Source organism: Fulmarus glacialis, unplaced genomic scaffold, assembly GCF_000690835.1.
Source record: "Fulmarus glacialis isolate BGI_N327 unplaced genomic scaffold, ASM69083v1 scaffold7514, whole genome shotgun sequence".
Classification (NCBI taxonomy): Eukaryota; Metazoa; Chordata; class Aves; order Procellariiformes; family Procellariidae; genus Fulmarus; species Fulmarus glacialis.
This window is the reverse complement of record NW_009206062.1, coordinates 46,225-60,345: the sequence shown is the minus strand read 5'-3', so window position 1 is coordinate 60,345 and position 14,121 is coordinate 46,225. Positions and strand designations below refer to the sequence as shown.

Sequence of the window (14,121 nt, the reverse complement as noted above, 5' to 3'; positions counted from 1 at the left end):
AGGAACTTAATCCTTGCAGATTTAGGAGATCAGTCTTCATTTGAAGTTTGAGATTAAAAACCATTTTCCATAAAGTGTATAGCTGCCGACATTCTCAAACTGAAACTTTGTCCTATTTATGGCAATTGGAGTTGTGCTTCCAAAGGTAGGTTTTTTCATCCTCAGCATGCAGTATAATCATCCTGTTTTTAAAGATCTGCTTGCCACTGTGGTCCCTGTGTGCCCACCCTACAGCTTCGTGGGTTATTTTTAGGTTGGAATGGTTCCCTTGCTAAAGTGCCTGGCCAGAGGTTGAGGAGCACTTGGTACCTTTTCATTGAATCACAGAAGGGCTGAGGTGGGAAGGGACCTCAGGAGATCATCTAGTACAACCCTTCTGCTCAGAGCAGGGTCAGCAAGAACAGGTTGCTCAAGGCCATGTCCAGTTGGGTTTTTAATATAAATAAGGGCGGAGACTTTACAACCTCTCTGGGCAACATTTTCTTCCTTTTTTCATTCCCTTTGTAAAAACTAGACCTATGAGTAGAATAAGATTTGGCAACGAGAAGCTGTGAAATTAGCTAACATTTGTATAAACATGAATGAAAACTTGTTCTGGTTTCTGTTCTCATGAGTGAGATCTTGTTACCATGATTTTTCCCATGGCTCTATCTTTAAAAACTTGCTGACGAGCACTCAACAGTATAGGAGGTTCGTAAGGACTGAAAGATGTCAGATTATGTGGAATAACCAAGGGAGGAAAAGAAATAACTTGCCTGGAGTGTCGTGGTTGAAGTAATGGATAGCATGCTGTTGTGGTTTAACCCAGCAGGCAGCCGAACACCACACAGCTGCTCACTCACTCCCCTCCCCATCAGTGGGATGGGGGAGAGAATCAAAAAAAAAAAAAACAAAGGAAAATTCGTGGATTGAGATAAAGACAGTTTAATAGAACAGAAAAGGAAGGGATGATAATAATGGTAGAATATACAAAATGAGTGATGAACAATGCAATTGTTTACCACCTGCTGACTGATAACCAAGCAGCAATCACTACTTCCTGGACCACGCCTCCTATTTATATACTGAGCATGATGGTATGGAATACACCCGGTTGGCCAGTTTGGGTTAGCTGTCCTGGCTGTGCTCCCTCCCAGCTTCTTGTGCACTTGGCAGAGCATGGGAAACTGAAAAGTCCTTGACTCAGACTACTTAGCAACAACTAAAAACATCAGTGTGTTATCAACATTCTTCTCACACTAAATCCAAAACACAGCACTAGGAAGAAATTTAACTCTATCCCAGCCAAAACCAGGACACATGCTCTTCCAGCAGCCTTCCTGGGGTGGGTGTTTACGAGCTTTTTTGCATTGTGAAGCCCTTTTGGCCTTTGCATTCATAGCAAAGGGAAGTGTGAGGCAAAGAGAGTATGCGAGAGTTTGGGACGGTCTATGTGCATGAGAAACAGTAGTTCTGTAGGCTGCCTGATTGAAAACACATCTGTGATACGGAGCAACACAACCTATTCCAGCAGAAACTGAATTAGTGCCAAATTAATTAGAATTTTAAAATTAAGTGTAGTGTGTGGGCCAGGAATCAATTTAAATTATGTTCCCAGAAGTAAAACCCTTAGGATTAGTCATTTCATCATTTTTAAGAGCGTGAAAATTATTGAACTGCTCCTTCTTTTTCTTTTTTTTTTTTTTTTAAACTTTTGGGGTTTTACTTTTTCTTTGTTCATTTTGTTTACATCTTCATTGAGGTATATACTCTTGGGGATGTAGACCCCCTAAGTGTCTGTGGTACATCACAGGTGTTTGCAATATGATTTGCATGTATATAAAAACCCTTTTGAATAATCTAAAATTATTTTATGGGTCAGTACTTGAAATTATCCTCACTTTTCTAAAAGTAAAGTCCATAGTTGTATTTTTTATGCTTGCAAGCTCCTATGGATGTCTTTGCTCTTCAGAATCATGCACAAGGAGGAAGAAAAGTTGTACAGACCGATGAGTGGCGGAAAAGCTCTGTGGAGGAAAGGCTGGAACATGCTCTTATAAAGGTGAATCTGTGCAGAAAATTGTCCTACCCATCAGGTCTCAGAGACATGGTCTCAGCTCAGACTTTAAGACCCTTTAAACCCTTTGGCTTTAAAAATTCTTCAACAGCCATTCTTTTAAAAGCTATTAATTAATGATGAATAATACACTTATTAAAGCTAATTAAATATATTAATTAACAGAGAAAACTGTGGTGATTTGTCTTTAAACTTCACAAGTTGAAGTCTTTGACCCTTAATATTTTATTCTGCTAGTATTGGTAGTAAAAACATTTTACTTTCTAATATATTGCTTTTACTTTCTAGGGGTTTTTTTGGTCCTTTAACAGTACTGCACTGAGTGGTGCTTGTGCTGAGGAATCAATCTTTTTATGTTTGGTTTTTCTTATGACATGGTTAAGAAAAACAAACCAACCTGTTAATACTGGGGACTCTTGCTTTGAATAACTTTTTATATGCCTAAGAACTAGTGTTTTGTTTCCAAAGAAAACCTATTTTAAATACACATTTGAGGTATTCTTAAAGATAAGCAGTATGTAAAGTATCTGTTTGTACTTTCATTGTGATTTTTTGGGGGGAGAAGGCAACTAAATAAAAGCTGTATTTCTAGCAAGATAAAAGCTTCTCAATTTTTTTTCCCAGGGCATTGAGAAGTATGTCACTGCAGATACAGAAGAAGCAAGATTAAATCAGCAAAAATATCCTAGGCCTCTAAATGTGATTGAAGGGCCTTTGATGAATGGCATGAAAATTGTTGGCGATCTTTTTGGTGCTGGAAAGATGTTTCTGCCTCAGGTAATGAGAAAATGATTTCATATATTTTCCTATTTTGCAAAAACTAGCGTTGTAAACTGTAGTCAAAACATTGTATACTGGCTATTTTTTCAGATATAGCACGTGAATTGTGAAAATTCAGGTGCTGCTAAGAAGCAGCCCTATTTTTGCTTTACTTTGGAACTTCACTTTCTTTATGTAGTTTTACACGTTTGTTTCCTTTCTTCCAGAGTGTTTTTGCTTTATTTGAAATGCAGTTTAAGTCTGGGCCTGTGAAAAAGAGCAAGAGAGACAAAGATCCAAACAAAAACTGCCGTGTTTAGCACCTTCCAGATTTGGGCCTGTTTGTAGCTTCCAATTCTGTTGTGAGTGGTCCGAGAGGCTGCACTGTGAAAGCATGTGTTACGTGTAGACCCTTAGTCCAGTAGGACCAGCAGCCTGCTACCAGAGAATGCTCTGCAAAGCTGGAATTTTTTGCAAATGAAGTTTTGTTTATTGTTTGAATGGATATAAAAGAAAGCTATGAGAAATCTGAGAATTCTTATTTTCCCCCCCTCTGTTTATCTATGCAGGTGATAAAGTCTGCTCGAGTTATGAAGAAAGCAGTTGGCCACCTTATTCCCTATATGGAAAAAGAAAGAGAGGAAAGGAGAGCTGAACGAGGCAGCATAGAGGAAGAGGCAAGACACAGTCCTTTGTGCTGTAACTCTTTCATAGCATGCCATGACAAAAATTGAAATTATTTTTTGCTAATGACATTTATTCAGCTTTCATGCTGGAGAGTTGATGCAGTCATATAGAAACTGACAATCTTGGCATAATTTGAAGTAGGTTTGAAATTCATGAAGTGCAGATTTTGTGGAGCTCTGCTTGGTGTGTGCCTAAGCTGATGTCACAAGTTTCCTGAAGGATTCCATAAGCCTTTGTAGGCCCTTTATACCAGTGTTACTTATTTCTTGTATTTTTGTAGGCATTTAATTCTAGTGTTACTTATTTATGGTACTTCTAACTTGATGGCAAATGCTTCTACTACTTCTGCCCTCAGTGAACTATGGAACTCCCTTTTGCTTGTTCAAAGCCTGTTACTATGTTTCTTTTCATTCAACTCTTCCCTTCCCCCTAGCCTTGACCATTCTCTTAGCTAAACAAACCAAATTCTTCCATCCTTTTTCTTCATAGATCGTAACTTCAAGACCTCTTGTTATGATAGAATAGTATGCTCATTGCATGTGTAGCCATGACCAAGTTGAAGGGGACAAGTGTTTATGAAAACAGGGTCTGAATACAGTTGTCTCTTCATATCTGTGTTTTTCTACCAGTTTCTGAAGACTACTTTTTATGTAATATATAAAATAGATATAATTGAAAATATCCAGTGATTTTTCAGATCCTTGAGGGCCTTTCCTTTATAGCATTTCCTGTTTCACAGCCAACAGTTGGTGATGCCTGAGAATAGTTTTATCAACTACCTGTGCATATACTTGAAGTAATTTCTTCCAAATTTGGTTAATGGAATATGTGATAGGAGCATTGGAAAATTAAGACGTAGGATGTCCCTTGTTTCTCCATACTGACAATATTCTATTCAATAGAAAAGAGAGTTCAGATAAATTGGACAAAATCCCCTTTTAAATACTCATGTCTGCTGTTTCCTATTATATTTATAATGTGATAGGTGCTTACAGTTTTGGTTGTTAAATATTTTTCTTCTTCTCTTGTCTTTGTCTGACTTTGTCTGACTATAAAATTTACGTTTCTTTAGTCCTGCGGAGCCTTACCTTGTCTTCATGAGTTCTCAGAGACAATAGCTATTATCAGAATCTGGTATTTAACAGGAGAAGGAGGGGGAAAAAAAAAAAAGAAAAAAAAGGAAAAATAGCAGAATTTCTCTAAACTGTGATATTTGTGTATTTCTTTTGTTTCCCTTCTGTGGATTTTTGAATGGTTCCTAATTCTTCCCTTGAAATCTTCTTACACTGTATCTTTCCATTTGCTGTGGATCCGTTGTGTGATTGTCCAGCATAAATGTAATGAATACAGCAAATAATTTAGAAAGAAAAATTACCTAATAATCAAACCTGACTAATCTTAATGGAAGAAGGAGAATGCCTAAGTCTCTCTTCCCATGCTCTTTCTGAATGTGAAGAAGCTGTCTTCTCTCCAGTATCTCAAGCAGATCTGTTCTCTGGCTGTCATGAGTCACCTTTCTATGTGTCATCTCTCTCCTGCTCATGCTGTTCTTTTTATTTTAATTCAGATGACAATGCCAGTATTTGGCACCTTCTGGTTTGTTCTGATGCTATTTGAAGTCAGTAAAAATTGTTACCCCACTACTTCCATGAGCAGTGGATTAGGATCTACTGTGAACCCTCCGGAACTTAATTCTCTGGCTAAAAAGAAGTGAAGTGGAATTTGAGAGGCTCTTAAAAATAGAGCAAGCACTCTGAAGAGATTGTGAGATATTGTGTGACTGAGGAGAGCAGGAGGGAAAAAGTAGGGCTTTTTTCTGTCCTCCTGCTTCCTCTACCTTCTGCTAGGCAAGGGATGTAGTGCCTTCCTCTTCAAAAAAAAATGGTGTCACTGTGTAGAGAATTGGTGAGAGAGGAGAAAACAGCTGCATCTATCTCCAAAGTTAGATGTTGACTTGAAGGAAAATGATTTGCAGACTCTGGTAGCTGATTCGTCTGATGTTACCCAGGCTACTGTAACCTCCAGGACAGTTTTAGTCACAGACTGCCAGGAAATGCAAAGCGTTGATAGTTACATTTGAGGATAAATAGCTGTGGCTGTGGATCTGTATCAAGATTTAAAAAAAGAAGCCCTTTGGATGTGTGCCCAGAACTTGAGGACCTCCTTTCTTGAGACAATTGAAATCACAGTGTGCCCTAAATAGGGTTTATTTAAAATAGTGTCTGCTCTGGCCCATGTTGTTTGCTGCCCACCACAGATTTTTCCTTCTTCTCATGTGCAAATCCAATTTTTTTTTTTCCTTGGATATCAATCACTAGTTAAATCATCAGTAGTTATTGGGTACGATACATGTGGGCAGCACTTTTTGTTCTTCCCCCAGTCCTTGATTAATCTCTTTGCCCAGTTTTCTCTTACGTTCCAGCAGTATATTTTCAGCTGCAAATTTTTTTATTTATGCACTGAGATGGCTCACTTACAGACCTCCATCTTGCCTCCTCTGTTCCCCAGTCTTCTGTAAAACAGGAGCACTGGGGAGATAATAGATTTTAGTAAACAGCAGCATTTAGGACCATGGGAAATGCTAGTATCACTCTTAGTAATATATAAAGTTTTTTTCCCCCAGAAAATTGCAACTACAGAAGGCAATGTAGGCTCACAAAGTAGAGAGCTATTTGATACTGTCCAGAAATACCGCATGCTTCATGGAAGGATCTAATTCTCCAGTTCTGCCATCTGCAAAGGAGACGAGATACCAGCCGGAAAAATATTTTGTAGTTTCACATAGAATATGCTTAGGTTTCCACTTTATTTAAATTCTGTGCAATTTAAGTAGTCTGGTGCAGGATCAGATGCCAGTAACAACTCAAACATGGCACTGTGGTAGCCTGGAGCTGCTCCAAATGACAACACTGATTATACAACTAAAAACGTATTGCAAAGGCCTGTGTCCTGGTGGAGAATTGCTATAGGAAGTTCTACAGATGCCCTGCTGGTAGGACCCCTTTGTCAGGCCTGAATGCCGACTAGCCTAGGACCAGTTTGTGACAGTACAGTTTCCCTTCTTCAAGGAGATCCTTTTTCCAGCTTATTTATTCAGTCTGGGTAGTCTGAAGTAGCCTGATCACTTCACTCAAATGTCTCCTTTGCTATTCGTGTTGAATAAAAAATTGGTCTCTTCTGCTTTTCCTAATTCCTCTCATTCTTCTCAGCATTGCATTGAAAGATTGTTCTTGATGCACAAGCAGGCGTGTAATTATGAGTGCTCATACCCTTTTGTTCTAAATATTTAATCTATTTAAATTCTTTATTGGTGAGGTTTATATTTGGAGCAGAGGTACCTTAGGAGTTCAGTTATTGCACTGCACAAAATGCTATACAGATCTGAATTTTTTTATATGCTATTTTGTTTTTTTAAACACAGATTTTTGAATAACATGCACGCAATTTGCAGGAATAATTCTTGTGCAAGTTTTTATTACCTGGATCTTTTAAAATAGTTTTTAATATTGACTATATTACCTCTACTATGCTTTGCAATTGCTTGTACTACAATAGGAGTATGGGTCATGGATTAGGATTGTGCTGTTGAAGGATCTGCGCAAACATACTGAGGCTCCTGAGTAATTAAACTCTTGTGTTATTTGTTCAACTTTCAGGATCCTTATCATGGTACAATAGTACTAGCAACTGTGAAAGGAGATGTACATGATATCGGCAAGAACATTGTGGGAGTCGTTCTGGGCTGCAACAACTTCAGGTAAAGAGACTAACATTCGATAGCTGGGAACACAACTGTATAAGGCTAGCTAATTAATATATTAGGCTAGCTGCAGCTGTGGTGATAAGAGGTGGGCATTTCTTGGGAACTGTCCTCTGTTCGCCAAGTTGTGGTTGGGAACACAGATCATACCAGCTATTACTAATGGGGAGGCAAGAAGGAGTATAGCCTCCTCCTTTAATACTTTTTTTTCTCGAACAAATTGGCATTTGAGGTGAATACAGTTTAACATCAACCAAAACATAGATGAGAGCATCCATTTTTATATTTGTTTTATATTAGTTAAATATAATAAGTATAATGTCTTAAACATGTAAGTATAATGTCTGAAGAAATCAGATACAATTATAGTAGGCAAGACTATGTGTGGGTCGTGTGTTGTGTTGGGAAAACGGTCTTATAAGATTCGAATGAACCTTTTAGTATGTTTTTCAAGCTGTTTGTTAACTATGAGGTTTTAAAAACTTGCTGGGGTATGTTTTTGTTCAATAAGAGATGAGATTCTCATCCTGTTTCTGAGCTTCAAAAGATAGAACTTCAAGAAAAGCCAGCTCTTTCAAGGCCTGTGTAAAATGTTGCGCAAAGCTGAATCTGCCTTGGAACTCTGTCTTACCATTCATTCCTTTAGTTTTGTTTTTGACTTGGGGCTGTAATTGGCTCTAAAAAGAGCCAAAATGATCTCTTTATTTTAAAAAACAAAGGGTTGAAGCCAGTAGCAGTGCTGTTTATATGCAGTATATTCTGTTTCATTATCTCTTGAAATTCTGTCGATTGGTTTCAGGCTTTCTTGAGCTTTATTTGGACTTACTGAACTGAAGCGTAGTGTTTTCTGTCACCGTGAGTATGAGTGAGGCTGAATGAAGGTAGCAGGCTGGGGTGGCTTACTCGAAAAAAAAATAAAAACCTTGGCAATGGCTAGGGTTAATAGGAATAAAATGCTAGCAAGGGAAGTGCAGTGTCTCATTTCATAAAATGTATGCTTTAATAAGACAAAAAAACCCTTGATGTGAATTATCTTATGTTCCTGACGTAAGATATAATGTCTACAAAATCTTTTCATATTGTCCAAATAACTTCAGAAATGCCACTGCTGTTGGCTGGCCCTGGTAGGCAGGTAAGCATCACACAGCCATTTACTCACTTCCACCCAGCCAACCTCAATGGGATGGGGAAAGAGGAAGGGAAGAATAAAAGCAAGAAAAATCGTGAGTGGAGATAAAAAATATTTAATAAGTGAAGGAGAAGTGGAAGAAGAGAGAAAAAAAACAAAACCAAAAACCAAACAAAAAAACCCCAAATGATACAAAGACAATCACTCACTACCTCCCACAGGTAGACTGATGCCTAGCCAGTTCCTGAGCAAAAGATAGCTAACCCCTGCTAAACCCCTTCCTCTCCCTTTTTATTGCTGAGCATGACATCATATGCCATGGAATATTTCTTTGGTTAGTTTGGGTCATCTGCCTGGTTGTGTCTACTCCCAACCTCTTGTGCATGCCCCAGCCTGTTCCCTGGAGGGTTAGAGTGAGAAACAGAGAAGGCCTTGATGCTGGACAAACACTGTTCATCAATAGTTAAAACATTAGTGTGTTATCAGCATTGCTTTGGTCACAAATCTAAAACACAGCACCATATCAGCTGCTATGAAGAAAGTTAACTCCATCTCAGCCAGACTCAGTACAACCACAAAAAAATTATTTAAAAAAAAAAAAAAAAGCCTCTTGAATTTTCTTCTCTACTGTATCATCTGGAACTCTGATGTATTGAAAATTTTGCCAGACCCAGAGGTATTTCCTATATTAAAACTCCCAACAGAGGTCTTAAGAGAAACAAACAAACAAAAATCTCAATTTTAACTTCAATTTTAGGTCAGTCATTTACAGTACGAGCAATGTATTTGCCCTTTAGCAGAAATTTGACCTGTTTTTTAAAGAATCTTGTGTCATCTCACTTCTTTTCACAGAGTTATTGATTTAGGAGTCATGACTCCATGTGATAAGATATTGAGAGCTGCTGTTGAGAACAAAGCAGGTATAGAGAGATTTCATTAGTACTCCTGAATTGTTTGATTTTAAACCCCACTCGCATTTTTTATTGCTACTCATTGCATTCCTATGCTGTCTATGATTTGGTCAGACTATCTTCAGATAAATCAGAACTTTTGCATTAACAATAGTAATTATTTAGTATTTGGCACTTTTGTGAAACTTAGCCCAAGGAACTGAAAACCTGTATCAAAAGGACAACTCCAAGAGAGATGTTTCAGTATTTGTTTTACAGTTGGATAAATGGAGACTTGGAAAGGTTAAATAATTTTGTGTTGGATCTTAAATCAGTAAAAGAACTTGGCATTCAGCCTGCCAGATCAGTGAGTGTGAAATCAGGAATGAATTGTTCTAATAAATAATGAACTTTCTGAAACAAGTTACAGTTGCTTTGAAACAGTGTATTGCATTGTGGAAAAGATTAATTTTGTGGAACATAGGTGGTGAAGTTCGAAAGCGTTTGCAGTTTCTAAAAGCAGAGCTTATAATTGTTTTGTCTTGTTTCCCTCCTCAGTGCCAAACTTCTGAGGTTTGAAGCTTGCTAATCAGAAGTACTGTATATTTATTGCTGAAACTAGAGCAGTAGGTGTTCAGCAGCTGTGAAGACTATTCGAGAAATATCCTAAACTGGGGATTTGGAATCACTTTCATTCTTGGAGAGCTTTCACCTTCTAAATGGGTCAAACCTTGCTTCTAGACTAGCAACTACCTGCTTTTTATCTCACTATTTTCTATCTGATGCATGAAGCTATCTGATGTATGAAAGAAACGCTTTCTGTAATAATTTCTGTGTCTTTCTAGAGTGGATTTGCTAAACCTTTTGTGTATGTGTGTTTGTAAATTTGCAATAGATATAATTGGCCTATCTGGCCTCATCACCCCTTCTTTGGATGAAATGATTTTTGTCGCCAAGGAAATGGAGAGACTGGCAATAAAGATTCCTTTGCTGATTGGAGGAGCAACTACTTCTAAGTAAGATATCTCAGTTGGGAAGATGGGGAATGTGTATGAAAATAGTGTTCACCAGGGAAAAAGAAAACTTACAGCCATTTCTCTCTCCCTTTCCCTCATTTTCCCCCAACACACATGCTGGTATGTGTATACTTAAGACTGAATGTTACTTCTTATATCAGAAGTCCTAGAATATAGAAGTAAAATGTGATTGGGACACAACAAATAATGGACATCTTAAACATTTAATTTTTGCAAGTGTTATGTATTTTGGAAGTGTATATTGTATGTGGAAGTATTATATTTCTTTCTAAAAGTTCATGCACGTATGCATATGAATACAGTTCTGTTCTTCTAAGAGGTTAAATGATCTGTTTCGATTCACCAGAGCATTCTGAAAATGCAGGATTTTGAGACTAGAAATGGTCATGTTGACATCAGGGAGCTATTATCTTTAAGAAAATTAATGTATTTTCCTGGATCACTGTTCAGCACTGTGCTGATTGTGTTGAGACCCCAGTCCTTTTCAAGCAGGCTGATAGGGGATAAATTCTAGCTGCTTGCCTTGAAGTAGTTACCATTTTGCTTTTGATAGACTGAGCTTTTCTGTTGAGATCTTGTTCTCTCAGATCCGTTCAAATGAAATAATGCAGCTGCTATGATGTCGTGAAGACCAATGTTGACAGCTCACTGACACCTAGTATTAACATTACCACAAATGTGTTTTAGGCATGTGTAATGGCCTTGGGTCATGCTTTGCTAACTGGCTTATGTACAATATGCTTGAGTAGGTGACAGCTCAGAAGATTGCAGAGGTCATTTCTTGCATAACTAGAAGCTGTTAGCAGTGTTGCTTTCTTTATCAGAGCAGCACATATTCTAGCAGAACGATTAGCTCAATGCATTCTGTATTTTTGGCCTTAGCAAGTTGTCCCATAATTTGACAGACAGTGAAGAGTAGGATCACTGCCTGTTTTTATTGGTCCTGTAGTTACAATGCAAGGTTAAGTGTATCCTTTTTCTCCTTCTCCATATGAGTCTCTTCCTATGGCTTTGATACTGAGAACAAACATGGAGGGTTTTTTTCTTAAAAAAAGAAAGGGGAAAACAAAAAAGGCTTTGTTCTAAGTTGGGGTCTTAGAAGAGCCCTTTCTTCAGTGTCTCTTTTCAGTGTTTGTACACAGGGCATTGTGGCCTAGTAATTGATGTCACATAACCAGCATCAAAGAATTTTGTAGAATTTATTCACAGAGATGAACGTAGCCAACAGCAAGGCTGGTTGTGCTAGTTTTATCCTTGAAAATGGAAATTGTTGAAGAATGTATGTATAATTTTGTATACATAAATAATAATTTTATTCATGTGAACTGTATATAAATATATACTTATGCATATGCCTAGACACATACAATTTCTATAAAATATATGTCAGGTAAACATGGAAGACTGGATTGGTAATATATATTTAATTTTACTTCCACAGTCTTAAGTTTAACCTCATGTGTGCATTCTGGAAGGTTGTGTACATGTCAGAGGTTGCTAATGAAGAACCATCTGCACTTTTTCTCTGTAATAAGTAGACATCGTTATCTGGAATAAGGAGAACATAAGTACTTGGAAGGGTGGTGAGTGAGGTTAGTTAGAAAGAGAGAGAGGCTGGATTTTACCTACAGAATCTCCATAATAGAGTTTCTTCATCACTTACAATAATGATGAAGTTTGCATTCTTACTATACTGCTTTGGTACATTCAAATACTGACAAATAATGGTTACAGTGTTGTTGGTAATGTTGTTGTGGTTTAACCCCAGCCAGCAACTAAGCCCCACACTGCTTAGCTGCTCGCTCGCTCCCCCCGGTGGGATGGGGGAGAGAATCGGAAGGGTAAAAGTGAGAAAACTCGTGGGTTGAGATAAGGACAGTTTAATAGGGAAAGCAAAAGCTGCGCACGCAAGCAAAGCAAACCAAGGAATTAATTCACTCCTTCCCATCGGCAGGCAGGGGTTCAGCCACCTCCAGGAAAGCAAGGCTGCGTCATGCTTAACGGTTCCTTGGGAATACAAATGCAATCACTCCGAACGTCCCCCCCTTCCTTCTTCTTCCCCCAGCTTTATATGCTGAGCATGACGTCATATGGTACGGAATATCCCTTTGGTCAGTTGGGGTCAGCTGTCCTGGCTGTGTCCCCTCCCAACTTCTTGTGCACCCCCAGCCTACTTGCTGATGTCAGAAGCACAAAAGCCCTCGGCTCTGTGTAAGCGCTGCTCAGCAGTGACTAAAACATCCCTGTGTTATCAACTCTGTTTTCAGCACAAATCCAAAACACAGCCTTATACTAGCTACTATGGAAAAAATTAGCTCTATCCCAGCCAAAAGCAGCAAAATGTTTATTTTTAAAAAATATAAAAATTAGTATGTACTAGTTGATACAGTGCCATTGTAGGATCGTGCCCTGGTTGTTTCCCTTGTTCCTATCAAAATAGAAGATACAATATCTTCTTGTCAAAAATAGAGCTGCTAAGATCAAAAGCGCATTGCCTAGAAGCAAATTAAGATGATCCTGGACAGTTAGTTACACAGCTGTGTTGCACAGTCATCAGTAACCTCAATGGCCAAGTGCTTTAAATATTTGACAGAACCTGAAGAAAAAGGAGATCTGATCTTTGCTGTGGAAGATCGCTTCCTGGGTTCTGATTTAAATTAATTTAAAAAATGGTGTTTGACCTTAGCATTCAAGAAAGCAAATTGAGCTTTGGCCTGCAAGGTCTTCGTTCCTGCACTTGCTTGCACAGTCTGCCAGGACTCTGAGCGACAGGGGTAGCCAGCTGCATTTCATGTGATAGCTTAGGCCTCAGTTTAGGATTCCAAAATTTAATTTAATTGACAAAGTACTATAAGTACAAAGTACTGTAATGAAGTGATTCTTCATTATATGCTGAAGTATTTCCATGTGGACTGGAATATGAGTAAATGCTAAATAATTGGATGAATTGGGAGGTTTTTATGTGAATGACTTAACTGACCAAGCAGGTGCAAGTTTGTAATATTTATTGACTGCTGGCAGAATTCCTTCTTCAGGTGAGTAGAGAGCTTGTGCTTCCGGTTTTGAAGTAGAGCATCGTAGAAATGGAATAATCATCACTGAAATATGTTAATGCTAATCCATAGACCCAGAAACTAGCATGTGGGAGGGAAAAATATAAGATGAGCAAAAAAGATTGAGAAAAAATTGTTAGTTTTTGGTAGGCTTAGTTTGGAACATTCTCACTGAAATTTTCTGAGACTCAAACTAATGAGTTGCTGATTTTCAGTCAGCCGGTAAGACAGTGAGGGAGTATGAGTTGGCACATTATTTATGAAGCATTCCGATACTCTTTGAAGAAAAGTGTTTATGTACCTATTATTAAAATCTGTGTTTAATCATCCATGCATAGCAGATGGATGAATTGCTTTCTTCTTTTGAAGTTCTGGTCTATGCATTAAGTCAGGATTTATTTCGCTGGGGGTTTTGTCTGGGTTTTTTGTTTTGTTTCAGTTGTGAAATGCTCACTCTGTTTCTTTTTCATTTAAGAACACACACAGCTGTTAAAATTGCCCCACGATACAGCGCACCTGTAATTCATGTCCTGGATGCATCCAAGAGTGTTGTGGTTGTAAGTTCTAAATTATAGTTTCTCATCCATGCAAAAATATATGCCCTGTTTTTCTGTTGTGCCTCTCATCCTTTCCTTTAAGGCCTAACGTTATGGCAGAATATTGAAGAGCCACAACAGAGACCGGTTTCTAAACTACTATTGCTTCAGTTATTTTTTGCTGCCATGTGGTTATCTCATCTGACTTGTGTCA

The 14,121-nt window shown here is 38.1% G+C and overlaps 1 protein-coding gene across 1 annotated transcript in view; it reads left to right on the top strand.

Moving 5' to 3' along the window:
• Nucleotides 1-14,121, top strand: part of MTR (5-methyltetrahydrofolate-homocysteine methyltransferase) — a 46,539-nt gene that overhangs the window by 22,920 nt on the left and 9,498 nt on the right. The window contains exons 18-24 of the mRNA XM_009575609.1: nt 1,952-2,041; nt 2,681-2,833; nt 3,385-3,492; nt 7,159-7,259; nt 9,244-9,311; nt 10,177-10,297; nt 13,847-13,928. Coding sequence (XP_009573904.1) covers nt 1,952-2,041; nt 2,681-2,833; nt 3,385-3,492; nt 7,159-7,259; nt 9,244-9,311; nt 10,177-10,297; nt 13,847-13,928 — 723 coding nt within the window. The remainder of the gene's footprint in view (nt 1-1,951; nt 2,042-2,680; nt 2,834-3,384; nt 3,493-7,158; nt 7,260-9,243; nt 9,312-10,176; nt 10,298-13,846; nt 13,929-14,121) is intronic.